This window comes from Anoplopoma fimbria, chromosome 8 (genome assembly GCF_027596085.1).
Source record: "Anoplopoma fimbria isolate UVic2021 breed Golden Eagle Sablefish chromosome 8, Afim_UVic_2022, whole genome shotgun sequence".
NCBI classification, from domain to species: domain Eukaryota; kingdom Metazoa; phylum Chordata; class Actinopteri; order Perciformes; family Anoplopomatidae; genus Anoplopoma; species Anoplopoma fimbria.
The window spans coordinates 24,459,680-24,485,424 of record NC_072456.1 but is presented as its reverse complement, the minus strand read 5'-3'; the positions used below and the strand labels follow the sequence as shown (position 1 = coordinate 24,485,424).

General features: G+C 39.0%; 2 protein-coding genes and 1 pseudogene across 2 annotated transcripts; 2 read left to right on the top strand and 1 right to left on the bottom strand.

Moving 5' to 3' along the window:
- The first annotated feature begins 3,373 nt into the window (after positions 1-3,373).
- On the top strand, positions 3,374-7,100 carry LOC129094073 (tubulin alpha-1B chain-like; annotated as a pseudogene).
- A 657-nt stretch (positions 7,101-7,757) lies between these two features.
- mmachc (metabolism of cobalamin associated C) lies at positions 7,758-11,448 on the bottom strand. Its single transcript, XM_054603316.1, has 5 exons — positions 11,350-11,448; positions 10,187-10,384; positions 9,832-9,984; positions 9,345-9,521; positions 7,758-8,464 (listed from the first exon to the last, which is right to left on the bottom strand). The coding sequence occupies exons 1-5, from the start codon at positions 11,437-11,439 to the stop codon at positions 8,282-8,284; spliced, it is 801 nt and encodes a 266-aa protein (XP_054459291.1). The 5' UTR covers positions 11,440-11,448; the 3' UTR covers positions 7,758-8,281.
- Positions 11,449-11,697: 249 nt separating this feature from the next.
- Positions 11,698-25,699, top strand: LOC129094676 (dynactin subunit 1). Its single transcript, XM_054602935.1, has 12 exons — positions 11,698-11,754; positions 13,729-13,806; positions 14,173-14,215; positions 14,400-14,560; positions 14,700-14,781; positions 16,610-16,784; positions 16,883-16,956; positions 17,096-17,172; positions 17,346-17,446; positions 17,539-17,627; positions 18,576-18,722; positions 21,627-25,699. Exons 2-12 carry the CDS (start codon positions 13,741-13,743, stop codon positions 21,785-21,787), a joined length of 1,176 nt encoding a protein of 391 aa, XP_054458910.1. The 5' UTR covers positions 11,698-11,754; positions 13,729-13,740; the 3' UTR covers positions 21,788-25,699.
- The last annotated feature ends 46 nt before the right edge of the window (positions 25,700-25,745 follow it).

Sequence of the window (25,745 nt, the reverse complement as noted above, 5' to 3'; positions counted from 1 at the left end):
GTCCAAATATTAGAGTCTGCATGTTTCTGTAATCTCTTTTGAAGGACTCTTTTGAGGAAACAGTTATATATATTTTTTGGTTTCTGGCAGTGTAATGCCAGTTACTCTCTGTGTCCCACAAAAATCAAAGTGCAAAACTGCCTCTGCAGTCCTGCAAAAACCAGAACAAGGAGAGCTCAGCAGTGCAGCTCTGCCTGCCAGAACTCGTGTTGCACTGTGGAGACAGTTGAGGATATTAAACCGAGGTGTGAAAACAGGGAGCTGGATCGTCAGGAGCTTCCCCCTCCTCCCTCCTTCACCCCCCCCACTCGCTTCTTCCACCGCCATGCAGCCTAAATGTTCCACTTCTGGATATCAGTGCATCCCAGGTTACAGCTGGTGAGGCATCAGAGGACAAACTGCCTTCACAAACAACAGAGACCTGGAAACCCTGTGAACTGCAAGAGGTTTAACTTCTCACTCTGACAGAAAATTATCCCTCCGCGTTCCCGGAGGCTTTAAAGGAGAGAGGAAAGGAGGCAAAAAGAGACAGCAAGGAAGAAAGAAACCCAAAGTTTTCTGTGCTTGTTTACTTCTTGTTGTCTAGTTTTATGCCAAATGCATTTCCTGTGTCAACCAGCCTGGAAAATGGCGCCTCAATACAACACAATCATGCTTAAAGTATATAAATCTGCTTCAAAGACTGAACTGAAAATTAAAAACCAATAATAAGGGTTGGTTGGATGTGACTTTGTGAGCTTGTGGTGGGAGTTATCTGCAGAGTTTACTGACTTCAAGGCATGAACATTGAAAGAGAGGCACAGAGAGAAAGAGAGAGAGAGAGAGAGAATGAGAGAGGGGAGGAAAGAGAGGTAGAGCAACAGAGGAGGGGGATAGGGGGAGAGATGGAGTATCTGAGGGAATATAATTAACTCCATGGTCTGCCTCTCTGCAGGCCTGCGGCATACTGCTCTAAAATGCTGATTCAGTACACAGATAGACAGAGTAGCACGGGGAGGGAGAAGTGGGTGAGGAGAGGGATGCAGTAAGAGAGAGAGAGAGAGAGAGAGAAGAGAGTGATGGGGTGTTTCAATAGCTCAGTGGGGAAAAAAGTCCTAAATAATAAAAGCAAAGAGTAAACTGTGAGGGCAGGAGTGAGAGAAACGGCTGCTTAAATTAAAGAAAAACACATTATATAAATAACCATTATGTAAGATTCACTTAACAGTTGCAGAGGGTAGATGATGGATGAACTTTATCATTTGAGGAAGGTTTTCTGCAGTCGGTGGGAGACTTTATTGAGCGCTGAACATCTGCAGATCCTTCAGAGGCAGCAGCAGCAGAAAACCTCACAGCGTTATCTGGAGAACAGCGACATCTAAAGGTGTGAGAGTAGACATGACCTGCACTGAATTTCTACTGCATAATTGCTGATAGATACAGTTGCCTACTGTATCTATTAAACTGAAGAAGAAGAAGAAGAAGAAGAAGAAGAAGAAGAAGAAGAAGAAGAAGAAGAAGAAGAAGAAGAAGATGATGAGCACATGAAACCCCTCACTCAGTGCACATGTCCACAGCTCTGTGTGCATTTACATTTGTTTAAGTGTATTATAAGTGTATAAAATAAGATAAAATAAGATAATCCTTTATTAGTGAAATTAGGGAAATTTGCAGGATTACAGCAGCAGAGAGGATAGTGCAAACATGAGACAAAAGTAAAAAACAAGATCAAAAAATATTATAAATAAGTAATAACACAGTAAAGAATATTAAATAAGTAAAAAATTAAATCCACAATAACTAAAATATTATATAAACAGACAGAATAATTGTTGTATAGCACAGTGGATTGCAGAGATTGCACAGATTTATATTGTCAGTTTTTGGGGATGTGTGGTCTACTATTGGTATTTCAAGAGTTGTATGAAAGATGTGCTACTGCAGGCTTTATCATACCTTAATCTGTGCAACATATATGTGTTATATGTCTGTTTGCTCTATGGACAAGTGGGCTTTACTTTTTTAACGCTTTCTTCACACATTTAATTATGTAAATGTGAATAATAAAAGAGAAACTGTGGCACGACTAATGTATTACAGTGTTGTATTAGCAAAATAATGCAAATAATGCAGTGTTACATTCTTATAAAAATGTGTTAATATTGTGAATATTTATTTTTCTATTATATGAATGAATTCAGGATTTACTGAGAAGAAGCAGAAATTTGACCTATGAACCTGTAGAAACTGGTGAAAGTATTACCAACAAAGACCCTCACAAATACATAGAGCCTGCAGCGGGGCTAATATGTCTTATAAGATAAGATAAGATAAAATAAGATAAGATAAGATAAGATAAGATAAGATAAGATAAGATAAGATAATCCTTTATTAGTCCCGCAGCTGGGAAATTTGCAGGCTTACAGCAGCATAGGTAAAGTGCACAAGAGACATAGTAAAGAAAGACAAGATAAAAATAAAAATGAAATAAAAAAAACAAGTATTATAAATAAGCACTAAAAAACTGTAGAAAATCAACAATAACTGAAATATTATATTTACAGACAGAAAAATATTGACTAAACAAACGTGTAACATTTTTATAAAAATGTGTTAATATTGTGAATATTTATTTTTCAATTATATGAATGAATTCAGAAAAAAATTTACTAAACAAACTGATTTAGTGACAAAAAATCCCTCAAAAAGTAAAATAAGTAAATTAAAGTTAAACTGGAATTCAGTGAAAAAAAACCACATTACGTTTTAGTTGCTCTAAAATCAGATGAGCTCAATTTAATATAAAGTATCAAACTATTTTAATATAACAAGCAAAGGCTTTTTTTTTGAAAATGTGTATTTTTTTAATGCTTTCTTCACACATTTAATTATGTAAATGTGAATAATAAAACAGAAACTCTGGCACGACTAATGTATTACAGTGTTGTATTAGCAAAATAATGCAAATAATGCAGTGTAACATTTTTATAAAAATGTGTTAATATTGTGAATATTTATTTTTCAATTATATGAATGAATTCAGAAAAAAATTGACTAAACAAACTGATTTAGTGACAAAAAATCCCTCAAAAAGTAAAATAAGTAAATTAAAGTTAAACTGGAATTCAGTGAAAAAAAACCACATTATGTTTTAGTTGCTCTAAAATCAGATGAGCTCAATTTAATATAAAGTATCAAACTATTTTAATATAACAAGCAAAGGCTTTTATTTATTTTTTAAATGTGTATTTATGAATTTTAAATCCAGTAAGAACTCATTACGAAGTTTAAAAGTGAACCTGACACGCTATTGGTGGAGAGGTTTTCGTTCAGCCAATAGGAGACGACCTCACGGGACTCTCAACCAATCGGATTGCTCAAATATTTTCGTGACGCTGCTTAGAGACGCAACCCGGAGAAACGAGAAACAGTCCAATCTGTCATCTAATAGCGCCATTTTAAAGTTATATAATCCGCCTATTTCATAACCAAGAAAAACATGGTGAGTGTTGAATAATGTGAAGTTGTCATATATGTTTAATAAATTGACATTTGTAGCTTTAATACCTTTTTTTTTTATCAATCTTTAACGTTACTGAAGCGGCGTTAGCTTGCTAGCTAGCTAGCATAACGGTCAGTTTTGAACCTAAACAGGTGTCTAACGCTCGGTAATAACGTCGTGATTTACTGACAAAAAGTGTAAAGAGTGAGTGGAGGACGGCAGCTGACTAAAGTACAGGATTTATTATTTATAATTTTATAAATTAAATGTAATTCAGCTCCAAGTTTTCCTCGCACGCTGGCTGTAACGGCTGTGGTCACATGAGACAAGATGGCGGACCCCTGAGCCCAGGATTCCTAACGGTCGCTGGTCGCCATGGTTACCAGATTCCACTGACCAAACCGACCGTTGGCGCCGTAAATGACGTAAACTAGTTTTAAAACGGCTAGTTTGTTGCGACAGTTTGCAACGGTTCATTTTTACGTTAATTGGACAGTTAAACTGTGAAGAAACAAATAAGCCTTCTTTTTGATTTAGAGGTGTAGTAAACTAGTTTTTTTTTAATTTTAAATATTTTTTTTAACATGTAAAAAATTTGAGATCATGATGATGATCCAGTTTAAGTTATTTTTTTATTATTATTTATTTATTTTACCAGATTTGGATAAAAATAACCCTTTTTTATTATTATTATTATTATTTATTTATTTTACCAGATTTGGATAAAAATAACCCTTTTTTAAAAATTATTATTATTATTATTATTTTACCAGATTTGGGTAAAAATAACCCTTTTTTTTATTATTATTATTATTTATTTATTTTACCAGATTTGGATAAAAATAACCCTTTTTTTATTAATTATTATTATTATTTTTTACCAGATTTGGGTAAAAATAACCCTTTTTTTTATTATTATTATTTATTTTTTTTTACCAGATTTGGATAAAAATAACCCTTTTTTATTATTATTTTTTTTTTACCAGATTTGGAGAAAAAAACCCTAACCCTTTTTATTATTATTATTATTATTATTTTACCAGATTTGGGTAAAAATAACCCTTTTTTTATTATTATAATTATTTTTTTTTTTTTTTAACCAGATTTGGAAAAAATAGCCCTTTTTTTAAATTATTATTATTATTATTAATTTTTTTTTTTTCATTGTAATTTTTGATTAAAAATAACCCTTTTTCCTCAATAATCACCCTTGAGGTCAAATATGTGTTGTTTTGTTTCGAGGGGAAATTCATTTTTCCCCACTATTAAATCTAGCCACATCTGAGTACTCTAAAGCATCTGATAAAGAATGAATTAGCTAAATGATACACTTTGTTTTCCTCCAGCGTGAGTGTATCTCAGTGCACGTGGGTCAGGCGGGTGTCCAGATTGGCAATGCCTGCTGGGAGCTTTACTGCCTGGAGCACGGGATCCAGCCTGATGGACAGATGCTCAGTGACAAGACCATCGGAGGAGGAGATGACTCCTTCAGTACCTTCTTCAGTGAGACGGGAGCAGGAAAGCACGTCCCCAGAGCAGTGATGGTGGACCTGGAGCCCACTGTCATCGGTGAACTCTCAATTAAATATAGTTTCCAAAGTCGTGCTTGAGTTTGGTGAGTCAAACCCTTGAGTCGTTTTGATTTAACCTGTCTCCTCAGATGAGGTGCGAACTGGGACCTACCGGCAGCTCTTCCACCCTGAGCAGCTGATCACCGGCAAGGAGGACGCTGCCAACAACTACGCCCGGGGACACTACACCATCGGCAAAGAGATCATTGACCTGGTGCTGGACAGGGTCCGCAAACTGGTGAGTGGATTGAGAGTTCCTTCCTAATAACACTGGGACCCTGTGATGAAAGATCATTTAGATAATATCATTTCAAATGTATGTGTTTGCAAAGCTCAGCAGCACATGTATACTGTGAATCAATTTATGACAATTTACCTTTACGCCACCAGGGGGCACCAAATCATACATGAATACTAATACCCCCTACCCATTTTAAGTGATATTGTGTTCATGCAGATTGTTTTGCTTTAAGTTTTCCAGGTATTTAGACCCGTTTCTGAGACTTCTACATTTAGCTCAGTACAGTGGAGGTGAATGGAATTGTGTTCGCAGTGCTTACAGCACTGTCAAATAAGTTTCAACCTCTCTTTCCTGAAACATTGAACCTGTTACTATGATCACATAACACATTAACGAATTTCAAGGGGACAAAGTTATTGTTAAAAAGTGGTCCCAATAAAAACAGTTCACAGCAAAGTATGTGGATTATTAAGAGTGATGCAGATTTTGTGTCTGAGAAGAGATGTTGCAGTTCAACTCTTAAAAAAGTAAAATCCTGACGGTAGTTGTCATGTTCATCATATGTGAGATTCATAATATTTATCTTGTCAGTTTAAAGCGTCAGGTGAGTCTGTGCCAAGTTATTTCTTTTTCGATTTGTTTGTTTATTTGAATGTGTGGAACTATCAAGTAATTCACCACTATAATATAATTACTAATGAATGAATTGGCCCTCCATCTAAACTTCATTATTATCTGTCCCAGTGTGACCAGTGCGCTGGTCTTCAGGGATTCCTGGTGTTCCACAGCTTCGGGGCGGTACCGGCTCTGGTTTCACCTCCCTGCTGATGGAGCGTCTGTCTGTGGATTACGGCAAGAAGTCCAAGCTGGAGTTCGCCATCTACCCGGCTCCCCAAGTGTCCACCGCCGTGGTGGAGCCGTACAACGCCATCCTGACCACCCACACCACCCTGGAGCACTCCGACTGCGCCTTCATGGTGGACAACGAGGCCATCTACGACATCTGTCGCAGGAACCTGGACATCGAGCGTCCGACCTACACCAACCTGAACAGGCTGATGAGTCAGATCGTGTCCTCCATCACCGCCTCCCTCCGCTTCGACGGCGCCCTCAACGTGGATCTCACAGAGTTCCAGACCAACTTGGTGCCGTATCCCCGTATCCACTTCCCCCTGGCCACCTACGCCCCCGTCATCTCCGCTGAGAAGGCTTACCACGAGCAGTTAACAGTGGCAGAAATCACCAACGCCTGCTTCGAGCCCGCCAATCAGATGGTAAAATGTGACCCCCGCCACGGCAAATACATGGCCTGCTGCCTTTTGTACCGCGGCGACGTGGTGCCCAAAGATGTGAATGCCGCCATCGCCACCATCAAGACCAAACGCACCATCCAGTTTGTGGACTGGTGCCCCACTGGTTTCAAAGTTGGCATCAACTACCAGCCCCCACCGTAGTTCCCGGTGGAGACCTGGCCAAGGTCCAGAGGGCCGTGTGCATGCTGAGCAACACCACCGCCATCGCAGAGGCCTGGGCTCGCCTCGACCACAAGTTCGATCTGATGTACGCTAAGCGTGCCTTCGTTCACTGGTACGTGGGTGAGGGCATGGAGGAGGGAGAGTTCTCCGAGGCCAGGGAGGACATGGCCGCTCTGGAGAAGGATTATGAGGAGGTTGGACTTGATTCTGTGGACGGCGAGGGTGAAGAGGAGGGTGAGGAGTTTTAAATGGAATAAAGACACTTGTTAAAGAGTAAACCGTTGGTGTCTGTTCTTAAATATATTCCAATGTTTGTCTATTCAAAGACCAGTTTGGTTATGTGCAAAGTACAGTTCATGAAAGTGTGGATGTTTAAAAATGTTTTTAAAAATGCTTTGAATGTATTCGTGAAGCTCATGGTTGTCTATCAAACATACTTACAGAAATAAATTGTATGTACATTACAGTGTTCTCATATTTTTTGTTGACATATTAGAGGGAATTTGGGATATCTCTTTATATATTTCCATAAATGAGAAATTACTGTCAACAGCCATAAATAAACATTTTTACATTATATATGAACAAACCCCTCTGTTAAACACTCAGGATACAGAGAGGAATGAAACGGGAAAGTTGGTGTATGAAGTGGAGTCTATTTAGAGAAAACAGCCTTTTTTTGTAAAAAAGGTGAAAAGAGTAAAAACATCAGGTAGATATCACCATGAAACTTCCCCGGTTGATTACTTCAGTAAGACAAATCTTTTTTTGTATTACAAGTTTTCTCAGATGTCATGTCTAAATATGAAAATGAGGCATTATCTAATTGTAACTTTTAGCCAAATAGACAAATAAGTAAAGTAAATGTATATTTTGGATGCTTTCAAGAGCACAAAAAAATCTTAAAAATAAATCTGCATGAAAATAAATGTTTTGCCTGTTGGGAAATAAAATCCATGAATACATTTCTTTATTAATTTATAGGTATTGTTTATTTTTATGGCTTCACTCTAAAATAAAAAATATATATATTTTAGAAATGAGTAAAAAAAAGCAAAACAAAAAGAGCGTCTGTTCTTTTTGCAATCAAGTACCAGAACATAAAGATACAAATGAAAGGCAGTCTGGTGGTGATAAAGGGTGTTTGTTGATATCGTGTCAAATGACACAACGTCCAAAGTTAAAGTCACAGTTGCTAGGTAACCCTCTGAAGTTTGATCGTTACAGTGTGACAATCAACAAGTATACAAGGTGCGTTCTTCTAAGTCATTTGGTTTGCAACAGCAGCATTCATTTTCAAGCATACGTACATACATTTGAGTACGATCTGGTTTCCATGAGAGGAGCTGCTTTACTCCGTAGTGTGAACGCATGTAGTGTAAACAGATTATGGATCACATCATATAGAGGCCAGAAAGCAGTAAAAGTTCAAGTTCAAGTCCCTGAAAAGTTAAAAGAAGCTTCAATTAAAGCTCCTCAGTGGAGGTCTGTGATTCTTCCTCCTGCAGATGTTTCAGCTGTGTCCGGTCACCTGGTTCTGTGAGTCAGAGGTCGGATCGGGTTCATCGCTTTCTGTCTGCAGGAAGCCCCAAGTCTTGAGCAGAGCGAACCGCTGAGCAGGAGGAGTGGAAAAGTAGTCCTTCTGTTTCTGAGAGTAGATCTGGACCGGAGGAACGATGTCTCTGTATGTCCAGTCCTGAGGACAGAAAAATGTCTCTGATTATTCAATGATACGATTAAAAACAGCAATCAGGCTGATTTGAACACTGAATTTGTTGCAATTTGCTGTTTTATGTGAATTTTATGTGAATTCTTTTATGTCATTTTATTTATTTATTCGAACTTTTTTTGCCTTTTTAGTTTTTGAGTCTGTTGTTTGCTCTTTTATTTGTGAAACTTCTTATAACAAAATTAATAATATTAATAAACTTCCTTTATGAAGCGCTTTTCAAAACAAAGTAACAAAGTGCTTTACATGGTTGAACCAGGATTGAAACATTTAAGGACTAAAGGCAAATGAAAACATGCAAATTAAACAAAGAACACGTTACAACAACAAAAAACACAAAATGTTTTATGCTGCCGTTATGCTGCCGTCTTGGTTTTAAAATTTCAATGGGACTTAATAAAAAAATGATACTGCATACTGGTACTGTGTTTAACGTCAGATAAATGTATTTAGAATCTCAAGCAATACTATTCTACTAAAAATCCAGGTTAAATTAAGACTCAACAATAAAATAAAAGAGTTGTTTTTAAATTAAATTTGAACGACTTCTAACACTAGGTCTCAATTTGTAGAAAAAAAGGTCAACAAATTGAAATTATACATTTTTGTTGTTGTTATTTTTGTGTTAAAAACTGCGATGAACTTATATCCAGCATCATGTAATGTCCTCACGAAAGAGACTTTATTCTATTCTCATCTAAGCACCAGACACATTAAACAGAAACTCCACAGATGGGGGGGGGGGGTCTCTATCTAATCTAAAAGGCCATCCGTCTGGAGGTCTTTGACATGAAACGGGTTTGGTTTCCCCCGGTGTCCAGTTATTTTTTTGGCTGAGGTTCTGTACCTGCCAGTGGAAGTTGAAAGCCTCCAGCAGCTTTATCCTGTCCTCTCTGGACGGCAGGCAGTCAGGAGGAACCGGCTGCTCCATCTCAGAGCCCACCGTCACCCCCCCGAACACCAGCAGGGCTCTGATGGCAAACCAGCCCCCGAACCTCGGGTGAACACACACTCCGAACATCTTCTGCAGGTAGCGGATGGGGGGGGGGAAGCACAAAACAAAGGTGAGGAGATGAGAATGGAAAACATACTGTACTACAAAATATATATATATGTATATACAGTACCAGTCAAAAGTTTGGACACACCTTCTCATTCAACTACTTTGAAGAATGTAAAATATAAAACATATTCTGGTTTGTTGAGCATTTGTTTGTTTACCACATAATTCCATATGTGTTCCTTCATAGTTTGGATGTCTTCTGGTGTGTCCAAACTTTTGACTGGTACTGTATATATTACAAGTTTACTAAACAGAAACCAAACAGCGTTACTTTTTCAGCCCAGGGTTGGTCGCTGACGTCGGACTGTTGGAAGTAGAAAGCCGCTCCAGAGACGTGAGCAGCAGTCTGAGCCAGAAACTTTGGCTTCCTGCTGGGCAGCATCTCGTAGTCATACCTCACATCCACCTCCTGTCCTGGGAAACACTGCAGGGCAGGAAGAGGAGGGAAAAAGTGCATATTTCACCTGATCATGAAAGAAAATTGTTGTAGCTGCGATCCTATTCCTAACTTGTGTGGGCAAACTTGTTTTTTTGGTTTGTTTTCCATTTAATTTAATGTTTTATTGTTTTTTTATGTGCCTTCCTTTTACAAAATTGTTAATAAGGACGTAAATAAAATACCTTACCTTGGAGACAGCAGAGGAGACACATTGTTTGACACACTGGTCGATGGGGTCCGACAGCCCCTGGCAGCCCCTCGCCTCCATGAAGGGCAGGAAGGCTTGTTCGAACATCGCAGGGGTGCTGAGCACCAACACGGCCAGGGTGTCATCATGGTGGGCCAGACGCAGGGTGGGAGGCAGCACAGAGTTATACCAACCGACCTGTGGGGCATGATGGGAGAGAGGGGTCAGAGAGGAAACACACAGGGGACACTTTATTAGGTACACCTGAACAATCCAGTTCAATCCAACACAACTGGTTTGTCATAAAGTATACTTTTATAATGCCTGTTATTTTGAGTTTGTTCGCAGTGTTGTAGAGGTTTAATTTAAATGATGTGTTTATTATTGAGGTCATAGCTGCTGAATATAAAGATAAGATAAAGATAAGATAAGATAAGATAAAGAGGTTTTTATAGTCATTGTAGTGATACAACGAAATTTCGTTTGGAAGCCCTCAGCAGCGAACAACAAACACAATAACAACAATATACAACACAATAACAACAATAAACAACACAATAACAACAATAAACAACACAATAACAACAATAAACAACACAAAAACAACAATATACAACACAATAACAACAACAAACAACACAATAACAACAATAAACAACACAATAACAACAATAAACAGATAAAAATACACAAAAGGAATGAAAACTTTACTATGTACAGCAGGTGAGTATTTAAAATGTCCTACTGGAGTGCAAAAGTTTTGCTCTTTTTTTGAGTATTTAAAATTTGTGCATACAGTGCAGTGTAAACATTGTTTTTGGCAGTGCAACCAGAGTATAAAGTGTATATATATATGAATGAAAGTTGTTTCTAATATGATGCCTCCCTTAAACTACAACCTCAGGAATAAAGAATAAATAAACAAATGTAATATTACAAACTTCATGAAGGTAGAATGTATTTCAAAGCTGTTGCAGTGAATTGCATTAGATTACACAGGTGTTCCTAATAAAGTGGCCACTGAGTGTACATGCTGTGAAGGTCGGTGTATATATATATATATAGTTATATATATATATATATATATATTGAATTATATTCACACTTTTAAGCCCTTTTTGCTGTAAAGGCTTCACACTGGAAATAAAGTAGATCCACGGTACCTTCAGAGGATAGATTTCAAATCCCAATTCAGATAAACTGTCTTTTAACAGTCCTGTAACACTTTGCACATTGGACGTGGACGCCGCCATTTTTTTTTGCATGGCAACACAAAGCGGTGGATTGTGGGAAATGGTGTTCTTTGACTAATCAGTGTCAGAAGTTAATCAAGACTTTTGCCTTTTTTTATTTATTATTTTTGCAATAATTTATTCCCCCCCCCAAAAAAGAATGAATTCAATACAATGTGTTTCTGAGAAAGTCTGCTGTATTTTTTCATGTATTTTGTGGAGAGTAAAGACTCTACTCGCTATCTACTACATTACCCAGAATGCCCCTGGTGGCTACGTCATACGCAATCACGTCGCTGGGCACCTGGATTTAAAAGTGGAGTCGCAAGATTTTCTGTGAGTAGCCCCGTTAGCCCGCTAACGTAAACCTTTGTGTCGTTAAATAACATTTATTATGTTTTCAACGAAAGTTTATATTTTTGTATATTCAAATAATGTGTCACTCGGTGTCAAGGTAACGGTTAAGAATGAGCGACGTCATGAAAAGTCAACGTAAAGCTGCTGCTGACTGGAATTAGTTTACGACAATTTTAGCTACTTGACGTTTAGCTACGCTCCCCTTTACGTTATGTTGATGTGTTTAGGGGCTGTTTTGCTTTATGTTTGGAAGCCAGCATCTACACTGCTGAAGGGTCCTCTTACATCGATATATATATATATATATATATATATATATATATATATATATATATATATATATATAATATATATAATGTAAATATATATATATATATATATATATATATATATATATAATATATATATATATATATATATATATATATTATATATATATATATATATATATATATATATATATATATTATATATATAATATATATTATATATATATATATATATAATTGATCCTGGAAGCTGAAGAGATACTGGTTCAGATACGACACCAAAGTTAGCTCCCTATTTGGGAAGAAAAAAAAAAAAGACCAGTTAAAAGTTTGGACACACCTTCTCATTCAACTACTTTGAAGAATGTAAAATATAAAACATATTCTGGTTTGTTGAGCATTTGTTTGTTCACCACATAATTCCATATGTGTTCCTTCATAGTTTGGATGTCTTCAATATTAATCTACAATGTAGAAAAACAAATAAAGAAAAACCATTGAATGAGAAGGTGTGTCCAAACTTTTGACTGGTACTGTGTATATATATATATATATATATATATAAATATATATATATATATATATATAAATATATATATATATAAAAAGAGAACTCACCCAATTTTTTTTCACCTCTTGACCACATTGGACCAGATCCAGATTAAACAACAATAGACCTAGACATGTCAAATCTGGTTTACGTTGTCACAAAGAAACCAGAGACTCTAAAACACAGTTTCAGATTTATGAAACTTTTATTCTATTTATCAAAATGCATAGATTATCCCAGAGAAGACAGATACACTTTAAAATACAGGTTCTTATCTGTGAAACCTTTATTGTATTCGTGAAAATGCTAAAAGGAGAGATTTAATTTTCACATCTAGACGACATTGGACCAGATCCAGATCAAAAGACCATACAACTAAAATGGTCAAATCTGAACTATGTTATGCCAGAGACACTGTTTGCATCTAATGTCTACTTGTGACAATTCTAAAAATAACCATTAAGGTTAAGGTTATATGTAGACTGATGAGTTCTGGACTACAGTATCACAGAGAAACCATTGACTCTTTAAAACACAGTTTCAGATTTGTGAAACGTTGTGAAATGCAAAAAAAAAGATTTCACTGTTTCTCCACATCTACACAGCATTGGACCAGGTCCAGATCAAAAACCACTATACCTAGTTTTGTGAATATGGATTTGATCGTCCCAGAGACGCCAGATTCTCTTTAAAACACAATTTTGGATTTGTGAAACCTTTATTGTATTTATGAAAAATGCTTAAAAGGAAGATTTCACTTTTTTCAGAAGACCAATATACCTAGACTTGTCCCAGAGAAGCCAGAAAAACACATAAAAACAGTTTGAGTTTTGTTAAACCTTTGTTCTATTTGTGAAAATGCCTTAAAAAGCTGCTGATGAGCTTCACTACAAATATGCAAATGTCCAGGCCTGCTGTAACTTAAAACCTCCACAAAGTGTCAGAGATCTCTAGTAGGTTGTTACCTCACAGACCAGCCCCTGAAACACGTCTCAAGTTACTGTATCTCTATCCCACGGTGGTTTTTGATGTTGTAACATCACCGGCAGGCCATGAACCACCGTCACGCATGACGTTTGTTACATCAAGGATCAAGAATTAACAGACTAATGCCTGTGAATGTTGCATTTATAGCTCAACTCCGACATGAACTGGGACAACCAGCTGAGCTCTATCCTGTCAGTAGCAGATGGCAGCGTTGCAAAGATGAGGGTGAGTAGATTCAAATTGACTTCCCCATTAGTCTTGCTGGAAGTAACAGAAATTGATTATTTTAAAGAGTGTGTGTGTGTGTGTGTGTGTGTGTGTGTGTGTGTGTGTGTGTGTGTGTGTGTGTGTGTGTGTGTGTGTATGTGTGTGTGTGTGTGTGTGTGTGTGTGGTGTTATGGTACATTAAGGCAGTGAAAGGATGCTCTTGTTATCACATGTAAACTGTCATAATTGGAGCCGTCTGTAGATGGCAGTAAAGCCCCACTTAACTTTTTCCAGGGTCATTCTTTTATTTCGATTAAATATGCATAGCGATGTTGAGAGTTTGGAAACTCCCTACAGTTTGAAAGTGTTTTTGTGTGTCCCCAGGAGAGACTGACCTCACCGGGGAAATTCTCCAAGGGAGTAGAAGGTGGGTGACCTTTTCTGTCGATTTGTGAATATGACTAAACAATGGGAATTACCCGCTTTGTGTATAAGTGTGTAACTTCCACTCTCATATTAAAGTGCAGATAATGATATGCACGACCGGGGTTTGAACTCATTTTAATTTTGGTTCAATCCTCTTTTTTTTTATTTTGCTTCTTCCTCCCCAGATTTGTTTCCATCGAGGGAGAGGATTTGTGATTCAGATCTGGGCCCTCCTGCTGTTCCTCCACGAGCCCCCCTTCTCCGACAGCCCTCCTCATCTCTCAGTCCTGCTGTTCAGTGGGCCGACCTGGCCGCCATCCAGTCACAACTCCAGATACAGAGCCAGGTGTGTGAATATTTGTTTAACCGAGCCGAGAGTGCGAGATCAAACAGCTTTCACAAAGAAGTCAAACAGCGTGTAATGTGGCGATAGAGCTGCTATCATCGGCAGTATTCCAATTTTTTTTGTTTTTTGTGCTTTCAAGGCGATTGAGTCACTTACCCACAAACTCCATGATGTGGAAAGAGAGAGACAGTCTCAACAATGTCACATCCAGACGCTACAAGGTAACCTACTGCACCATCACTCCCTACCTGAGCTTATACTGGGTCACGTTTTTCCCTCACAAACACAGCAACACCTGAGAGGGATTCCTACCCGGACACACCCAAACGAAGTTAACGGGTCACATATAAAAGATAATGCAGCATTTCAGCACAAATTAACCATTGTCATGTTATTGTTTATGAAGTTGACAACTCTGTAGCTTCCAAAATATATTTTGTTATTCATAACAGTTAAGTCAGGTCAACAAGTGAAGTTTCTAATCAAAAATCCAATTTCATCCAACACAGAATCCGTTTATCATTTGATTTTAAAAACTCTTCTTTAAACCTGCACCCCTTTTTATTTTTGGATCATCCAAGTGTGTCTTCTCACCTTCATTCAATCAAAACACTTCAGCAAGGCTTCCATAGTGAGACCATAGTACCTCACTTCATGCCTGATACTTTTTAGTGTTGAATTTAACGTATTACCTCTTTAATCTCTGTGTGTGTGTGTGTGTGTGTGTGTGTGTGTGTGTGTGTGTGTGTGTGTGTGTGTGTGTGTGTGTGTGTGTGTGTGTGTGTGTGTGTGTGTGTGTGTGTGTGTGTGTGTGTGTGTGTGTGTGTGTCCAATGGAATAAAAAGAAAATGTTCTCCTTCTGTTTGATTATCTCAGTCCCTCGATGACTTTAAAGACAGGGTTGGTAATCTTCTCATTAAGTCCGGCTTTCAATGAATCAAATGCTCTGACAAGAACTAAACATTTAGGCTATCCCAATGGAGAAGTTGGCTTGTCACTATAGCTACATTTGTTGCAAAATATTTTCAGAAATGATTGCGATAAACAGCCAGTTTATTCCACTGCTATAATATAATAGCATTATAATGCAAGTTCACTCTTTCAAAGAGCACAATGAACTTTTAGTTTGCGATAATATTGGAATGTGAATGTGAATGTGAGCACCATAAGGAACCTGTCGGGGGAAAAACTTGTTTTTTTCCGACAGGATCTCCTGTATTAACGTTAATTAAATACGTCATATTTTATTCCATCCTTGCTCTATTGTGGCTTTTGTCGTACCTCATTTGTACTTTGTAAGGATAAAATAGTTTGCTTAAAGTTACTGTGATGAACTTTTAACTGGTTATGAAACATTCTCAAGCTAATACTGATACTGACCTTTATATGACCTACATAAGTAAGTAATCAGAGAGAAGATGGACTATTTCTATATAGGTATTCTTATTACTTATCATCAGTGCAACTGGGTCGGATCCTGCATGAAAATCAGATGAAATCATGCAGGTTCACTAAAAACACCTTCAGCTCAGACTCCGGCAGAGACCAGTCCACTGTGGAAAGACCCAGATCTGTCTCTGCCCTGCTGTCAACCTGCAGTCGGAAGCTCGGACGCGAAGAGGAAATCTTTTTGCCCGGCAGATCTTTTGTTCGGTTTGTTGGGAGGAAGGGAGGCACGGGAGAACCAGAACCAGGACTAAGAAGGGTACACTGTCAGACCCTGCTGCACTAAAATGAGAGGTTTTCTAAAGGGACTCTGGTGGTCTGAAACACTACCACTTCCCTCCACAGAGGCCGCCAAAATCAACACAAAATGAAAGTTCCTTGTAGTAACTTAAATACTTAAATGATGCCTCACCCTTGTCCTTAAGTCTCCCCTCCTTTCTCTCCTCACTGCCCAGCCTGCTACTGTCTGAAACAAACCTAAATACACTCATCAAGGGAGCATTCATTCATAATTAAAGACATTAATAAAACATTCGGATGTGCCCTCAAGGAAGCTAGAGGAGAAGTCATCCCTTCCTTGCAGTAACCTCTCTTCTCCTACAGAGGAGGTTCACCGGCTGCGTGAGGAGCTGAGGGAGAGGGAGCGAGAATCGAGGAGGGGACCAAGTCCAGGAGCCGAGAGGAAGATGGAGCAGTGGAGGAGGGAGGTCGGACATGAGCTGAGCAGCCTGCGGGGACACATCACCAGAGCCACGTCGCTAAGCAACCTGGAGGAAAGGTACATTAGGGGCGGAGCTTGGACTGATGATAGGCCCAGCTCAAGATTGAACCAAGCGGACAGTGTTTTCACCTCTTTTCTTTTCTTTCTCTTCACAGTTTCGGATCAAAGCTCCGCCGCGAGGAGCTGGAGCACCTGCACAGAGAGGTGGACCAACTGAAAACGCAACTCAGTGAGTCACGTGCACACGCATTAACTGTGCCCTTGCAATTCTGCAGGAGCGCACGTGTCCTGATCCCAACTGCTGGCCTCCAAAAAGAAAAAGACGAGTACGGTCTTGTTCACAGCTCGTTCTTTTTTCCACTTGACAGGGAGACAAGGGGAGGACGCCTTCCTCCAGCAGTCAGAGGCCAGAGAGACCCGCAGACAGTACGAACGCAGCTGCAAGGTACACACACACACACACACACACACACACACACACACACACACACACACACACACACACACACACACACACACACACACACACACATAGCAGCAGGTTGTGTTTTGTTCTCCTGCATGTGTGGTTTGTATTCCTTCAGATGCTTCACCTTTCCTTTTGTGTGCTTTGTTCAGACTCTGGAGCAGCTGACGGACAGCTACAGAACTCACAGCTCTGATCTGACAAAGACTCTCTCTCAGTATTCTCACACACAACAAGAGGTCCGCCAGATCAGGTACATGTGCGAGCGTGCGAATGCAGGTGTGTGTGCTTTTCTTTCTGGGAATTAATTTTAATTGAATTTTTTTAATAATCTCTTTATAACAGAACATCTGTGTCAGATCTGAAGGAGGAGGTGAGGAGACTCGTTCTCAAAGAGAGTCAGCCTTCACCTTTGCTGTCAGCGCACACATCAGGCAAGTCTTTTTCCTTCTGTGGCCTTCGCGCACACACACACACACACACACACACACGTACACACACACACACACACACACACACACACACACACACACGTACACACACACACAGTATGATAAACTATTTAAGGGAAGACACTACAGGGAAATAGAGTAAAAATGTAACTTCTAGATATCATCAAGAAACTCCTGTAGATTACTTACCTCGAGTTTTGGGAAATTGTATGTTTAAATATGCAAATGAGGCATTATCTTGTTCATGTACATACATTTCCAAAACGATAATCAGAACACTGGATGAAGCCAGATTAAAAATTCTTGTTTTATTTTGTCGACATATTAGATTGAAAGTTTTTTACAGACGGAATTTCTAATATCCCGGCATTAAAAAAATGTCTCCATGTTTTACGTAATAAAATGTTGTATAAATAAGGCTATGAGGGATGTATGTATATGTGCAAACCTTAATAATATGGATGGGAATGAAGCTGTAAAGTTTGGTGTATGTAAATGCTACTGAAGTGGAGATTACTGGCTCACACTCACAGAAAATGGCCTTTGAAGAATTGTTTTGTAAAATGACACACATTTTGGAATAGGGTAACAAAAATAACTAATAGATATCACCATGAAACTTCCTCAGTTGATCACTTACAGTAAGACAATTACTTTTTCTAATTCAAGTTTTCTAACATGTCACATTTACATATGCAAATTAGGCTAATGGTAACTTTTGGGGAATTTAGGAGAAATCTACAGATGTAAATAGACAAAGTAGTAAAATAAACACCTAAATGTGTATTTTGGATGTTTTCTCTCCACTAGTCTGAAATAAGACGTGTTATGGACGCTTCATAGTCGATCTAAAAATTGATCAGTGTGTAAAAAAAACGATATTTCTGCCTGTAGTGTCTCCCATCAACCATGTCTTTCTATTTGATTCAGGGGCATCACCGCTCCCGCTGCCTGCCAGTCACAGTAGAGGGGTGCGAGTTGAAGAGCCGGACTCTGACTCCGAAGACTTCAGCCCGACCCCGAGCCTGGCTGAGGTCAGCTCAGATGACCTCTCATGGCTGGATGACAAAGACCACGGTGAGGACGACAATCTTCTGAATTATAAATGAAACAAAATGCACCTAAGCACTGTGCAACTACAGTTACTAAAAGCACATCTTGCTGAGTCATCACAACACAGAACATCTCGTGTTTCCATCATGTCATTTTCATGAGCCTTCTGTCCTCCTACATGTGCAGCACAAACATGTTCAAACGCTCCGACGGACAGAATGTTTCGCTGCGCACCAGATGGACGCAGACTGTTGGAGGTTTACAGCAAGATATGACGTGTTGTCTCCCCCCTCCCGCTCCTCCCGCTCCTCCCCCACACATCTGGCTGCGCCTTCACCCTGATTCATCCCAGTAGATCTGACTCAGCTCATCTCGTCTGTGTTTGCCATTTCTGCATACAGTTGGTTATGGGAATAGTTTTATATGCTGGCAGATATGCGTATTTGTCAGATACCTCTTGTTGCCTGGCAGCGTCACGGTGACGCCACAAATCCAGGAAGTCACTGCTCCCAGCCAAAGAATAGTCTCGCACAAAGCTCCGGTTAAACTACCATTTGTTGTTTTTAAACTTAAGTTTTTGTGTGGATACAACAAAGGAGATATAACATTTGTTAAGCGGTGCTGGAAGGTGTATTTACTTTCCTTAAAGGGATAGTTTGGATTACTTTAGGTGGGGTTTCATGTGGTACTTATTCAAAGTCAGTGTATTAGCTACTTTAATATAGTTAAGAGAATAGATTTAGAATATTGCCAATGCTTTACTTTGCCATAAGACAGCCCTTTCAAAGCCACATGACTCGGACACAATCCTTTTAAATCACAAATGTCAGACAATAACACAAACTAACTAACGAGGAAGTGGTAGTTGATCAACTCCTGTGTTCGGCGAGGAAAAACGACAGAGTCTTCTGGTTTTGTAAAGAGAGATAACAGCTTCAGATCCCCGTTGGAAAGGGGCTCTCTGACGTCAAGGTAAAGCCGTGAAAAAATACAAAATATGGCGTACACGTAAACTAAATTTGATTTATTTAGGTGTCTTAAACACGTTGACAAAAACAGTAACTTAACCTCGCAGAACACAGAAGTTGTTAGTCTACCGCTTCCTCAATCGGTTAGTTAGTTTGTGTTATTGTGTGACTTTGGTGAAACCGAACTTACCCTTAAAAACACCAAAGTCGCACAATTACACAAACACACTAACAGATGGAGGCAGCAGTGGACCAGCAGCTCCCATAGTATGTAAGGTAAATCACTGTTTTTGGCATTGGAGTCTGGTGGTTTTAAAGAGAGCATAGATAAGAGCTTCAATTCCTCGTTAGAAAGAGCTGTCTGACAGCAAGGTAAAGAGGTGGAAATACTCTTAATACACTTATTTCTTAGTATTCTTTTTACTGATGCCACTGTCCACAGCATTACACTGCTTTGCTCCAGTGCTGGTACTCCTGTCTGTTTCTCCAAACTGACCACCATCTACTGTAGGTAATGCACTGACTATGGATAAGTACCTCGTACAAACCTTCCATGGTTCTTACCTGGCCTTTATTAGTGGAGCGTCTCAACCAGATTTCTCTCTAAAATTTGCCATTGTGCAGAATTGACATCTTACAACCTGTTTCTTATATCAACTCTGATAATGATCAGGCCAGAGTAAGTTAAACCAAAAATGAACTTATTTTTAACATTCGGTAAGTATAGAAGCACAGAGGATTACATATTGATGAATGAGCGAAAATTACATCAAGTTTACCGTCATTAAAAGAACCTAAATATGGGATTAAATGCCAAGAATAAAATCATATCTGAGACCAAAACACTCAATAAACAGGAAAGATATCACAGTAACTCATCGAAGAGAGTGATACTTAAATGACTCAAACCCAAGTTATCTAAATACGGATGAATTGCTTTCCTGATAAAAAAGTTAATCACACTTTCAGAAACCGCTTTCTTGACTTAAGGCTAAAGGTTCCAAGAGGGGATGTCAAATGAATGTCATTCTGGCAAAAAACAAAAACCACAATACGCCTTTAAAAGTCTCCAATCTGTAGATATCAGTTAGACGGGTAAACCACAGAAACTGCTGGAAGCAGATGTGATAGTTAGAATCCGAGTTCATCCGCCTTACACAGCGGTACCAAAGTTTCACTATGATGCATAATGTTTCCAAGTGTTTGTTTAAGTCACAATTTCAAAATTCGAACGAACTCTACAGGGAAATAAATATAGAGGTGGTGTGTTTCAGATGTTACAGAACTATCCCTTTAAGACAGAGCTAGCTGTCTCAAATCTTTATACTAATCAAGTATATTTCCCAAAATGTCACGCTATTCTTTTTAAATATATCACAAGAGGACATTTCATGATGAAGTCAGAGAAGAAGAGAATAAAGAGACTAGAACGACAGAAAATGATTGATAAATGTGCAGCACCGTTGTGAGAAAGTTAGTGGACCTTCTGTGTTCTTCCATCTGCAGGTAAAGCATGAAAGCTCTTGGTTCTTCTCCAACTTTTTCTTTGTAATCAGTCAGTTCTTGGTAAATTTGGTGCTTTGTGTTTGTTTGTGTGTGTGTGTGTTTGTGTGTGTGTGTGTGTGTGTGTGTGTGTGTGTGTGTGTGTTCGCCCGTGCACTGCTCAACCTTGAGATTTACCGTAACAGAAGGTCGACGTGCCCGGAAGAGATTACAATCTCTGCTCTAAACGTTTCCCAGAGTGATTTGGACCCATGAAGCCGGGCTAATTTGAAGACTGTTTCCACACACACACACACACACACACACACACACACACGCACACACACACACGTTTCACAGTAGTTATGGGAAGACATTTGAATGTTTTCCAGCGTAATCCCACAAGAGGCACTCATTGACTCACTCACACACTCGCACAAAGAGTAACTGCTCCTTCTCTGCTCTTCATCTCTTCCAGCTCTTCATCAGAAGCCTCGAGTGCGTCTGAGCGTTCAGTCCAGACGGAGCGACTTCGCTGGTCCGGGATCAGATCTGGAGGACGACGACAATGATGATGATCTCCTTGATGAAGATGTGAACCCAGATTTAGGATCTGACCTAAGTCTTGATGACCTCTGACCTTTTTTTTTAATAAGGTGACTGTTATGGAATTTGACTTCACCAACATGAATATTTCTGCCAACTTCTCCAAAACACTACCTGAGATGTGTTCTTACTTTTAAAGTGTATCCGATCAGTACAGTTTAGAGTCTCAGCCTCATTCTGAAAGGCAAAACTCTAAAAATAGAAATAGTTATTTCCTTTGTGGTCTCAAGAGAAAGGGAGCAAAGGATGGCAAACAGCTGGCGTACAAACAAGTATTAAAGTCATCCTACTTAATGTTATTACTGTTTCTTAAAGGGACAGTTTGTATCTTTAGAAGTGGGGTTGTATGAGGTTCTTCTCCATAGTCAGTGTTTTACCTACAGTAGACAGGAGTACCAGCACGGGTGTAATGCAATGAACTGTTGTGGATGGGGGCAGCAACGTGTTTGCGACACCTACAAATATCAATATCAGTTTAAATGTACGCTTTACCTTGTCATTCTGAAAGCCCTTTGAAAGTCTTCAAAAGCCACGAGACTCCATTGACAAAAACAGCAACGTCAAGGTAAAGCCGTGAAAAAATACAAAATATGGCGTACACGTAAACTACATTTGATTTATTTCGGTGTCTTAAACACGTCGTGCTGCTGCCCCCGTCAACTGCACCAAAGTTCTCACATGCTTAGATATGATAAGTGTTTCATAGTTCATGCCATTGGGGAAACTTTCTTTTAGTGACAGGAACTCTCAGCTGCTATTTATAAACACTTTATTTATGAGAAAAACCAGAAGATTTAGGGGCGTATCACACGGTGTCAGACTTACCCACTAGTCAAAACTTTCTTTCTTTTACAGTTAGTTTAAATAATAATAAATCAGAATCTGTCTGCTCCTCCTATGACTCACCCGACCACAATGTGTTGAAACAAACCACCAAAAAGGAGTCGGCATTGTTTGCTCTCAGCCTAGTTAGCGGTATCTGCTCCAGGCTGAGGGCCATGATAGCCACAAATCCTCTTTTTGAATAATCGGGTGTAGTTGTCTCCACATGCACAGACCCGTTAGATGCTGGGAACAAACTGAGGAGACGGGCAGCCTGTTTAATCCAGACTCTCTGTGAGAGCGACTCAATCACAAACTGGTTTCATGGCGGTGGGTAGCTTTGTGCCCACACAGCGGTGCTTTTGGTAATCGGCTTTATTTCTCACGGTAAGCTCCACTGATTGATTCCTCAGTTGTGACATTTCTTCTTTTTTCTTTTTTTTAAATTAGACGCCACCGAATGGTTCTAATACTTTCATTTTTGCCGCACCCTCTGCACCCGGGTCTCGAGTCACTGGAGATGAATTATGGGTCCTGCCAGAGTGAAGTGGACAGATGCTCTGTGATTGGTCCGCTCAACCACAAGATCTAAAAATAGTCTCCTTCATGGTTGTTATGATTACAGATTGTTGGGGTTAGGAAAGGTTCTGGTGTAGTTTAGGTCTGCAGGACTTACATCTCTGCCCATAACTACCACAGTCTGCTTATGTTGCCTTAAAGAAATACTTCACCCACAAAATTACCATTTGCACATCCGCTACTCTCCCACTGTTACCTTGAATTAGTGAAGAAAACGTTGTTATTCTGACATGCATTCACGGTGAATTTGAGAATCCAAAAAACAGAGAAAAGTCTCAAAACTACATCAAAACATAATTCAGGTCTCATAATAATACCTTTTATTTGTATAGCGCTTTAAAAGGTATTTCAAAGGCAGTTTACATGTTAAAGACAGAAACAATAAAAGAAACAAAAATGTAAACAAGGCAGAGAGATGACATTATAACCGAAATAAACAAAAACAACAACAAGAAAAAAGACATGCAGAACTTGCATCAGAGGTTGAAAGCAGATTTAAATAGATACAGTTTTGAAGGTGCCGACTGACGGTCGAATCCTCACTACTTCACAGACACACGCCTGAGGTGCACTCGCCAGAAAGAGTGCAAAGGTTAAGAAACGTTTACAGATGAAAGAAGCCGCTTTGACCATAAACGCCTTTGTGCGTGCTCTTAGCTCGCACTTCATCTGTGGAGGCCGTCGCCAGGGTGCCTTGCACAAGTATCAACAAAGCTTTAACAGCCCCACTCTTGCACAGAAGCACTACTCTGTGTTTTAAATAGATCAGTTTTAGCAAAGTTGCATGCGTTCGTGAAGCAGTGAGCGTACGACTGGATAAATGAGACTGTGATGAAACTGCACGAGTTGTGCGAGAGCTCGTAAACAGATGTAGTTTTGCTGTTGTTGAACTTTGCCCCCGTTTACTTCAACTCATCCAGACTTTTCTCTGCTATGTAAAGGTAACACCGGGTGAGTCATGATATTTAAAATGGTCATTTTGTGGGTGAAGTATTCCTTTTCAGTTGGTGTCTTTTGAACGATCCATTTGTTATATAACCTCATGAATTAGCACAAGCTGTGATCACTTGATGTACAGTATGATATCAGGTATACATCTACACTTGGCTCCACTCTTCAGTGCAGCAGAGTTATGGATCTATAATGAGCTCCTCTTCCTGACCTAATGCACACTCTTCCGTCCAAGAGAAATCTGATGAGGTACTGTGGGTTTTGATTCCCGGTAATGCAGCCGTGAAGTGAAGACAAAGAGGAATCCAAAAAAATCCATCGGCCATTACGGCAAAACACCATCACACCCCACCTCCTCCTCCTCCGTGGCCTCCACTGCCATGTCTTTATACACACACACACACACACACACACACACACACACACACACACACACACACACAGAGCTCAGTTAACGGTCCCTTTATGTGGTCATGTCTGACATGAGTCACACTGCACCAGGCTTGATGTCAAGCTGTTAAATATTTCAGCGTACACACACACACACACACACACACTCCATGGAGGACCCCAGACCCCAGTTCAGAGCAACGGGGTGGAGCTGTATGTCAGGTGGAGGCTTGGGTGGTGAAAGACACTATACAGTTCTTCTAACAAGACAAATTGTCTCACTAGTCAATAGTAAGCAATAAAAAAACTAAATCAGTAAATGGCACCGAGCGGTACGCGACAGTATTCAAACAAACCTCCTCTGACACGCCGTCCTTGTCTAGCTGTTCATGCGGTCAACCCATTCGATGAAAAAGAAAAAAGGCTCATTTATATGTTATTGTGGCCACATAATGGCTGATGAATCAGACCTCTGTACTGCAGTTTTTTTTAATTGCATCTGCCAAGTATTGCAGCAGTGGCGCTACGTTAACGCAGTGCACACTGATTCATTCATTGAAGGTCTGTAAGAAAATGTTCTGTCTCCAGCAATAAAAGTGTGTGTAAAAGTTCAAAAGAGAGGAGCTTGACTTTCTGAGGCTGCTGCTATCGTTTGTTGGTGCTGCGGTCAGAGAGCTGTTTATAACAAACGCTGTTATTCATAAAGGAGATGTACAAGTTTATGCATTTTCAAATAACATGTTTTACATTGAACAATCATTATGTAGATTGTGTAACGAGGAAGACTTTGTGTTTGTCTATTTTCTACTGAACATGTTAAAAGTTTGTAGGCCAATATCCAAATTTGGCTACACATTTCTTTTAAATTTACACTTTTCAACATTATGTCTGGGATTCTGGATGAAAATTGTCCCTTGATAATAAATATAATTATTGTGTAAGGTAAGAATATTTATAATCAAAGTTTGATGACAAATTTTACTGTAATTTCCCCCCAAAAAATGTTGCAAAGCCAAATTATTTTGGGAAAAATAGCACAACATAACTTGAAATGGGAAAAGTTTCTAAATGTATTTGTACTGTCAACCTAATATTTTGAATGTCTTAATGGATCCTATTCATTTCATTTTTTTTCTTGTGATTTTATAAATTTGCTGTTTTTTATTGTCCAAGTGTTTATTTCTTTCATCTGTCTTTGTGAGGTTAGACTGTCATGTGTAATGTGTATTTTTTTGCCATTATTAAATAA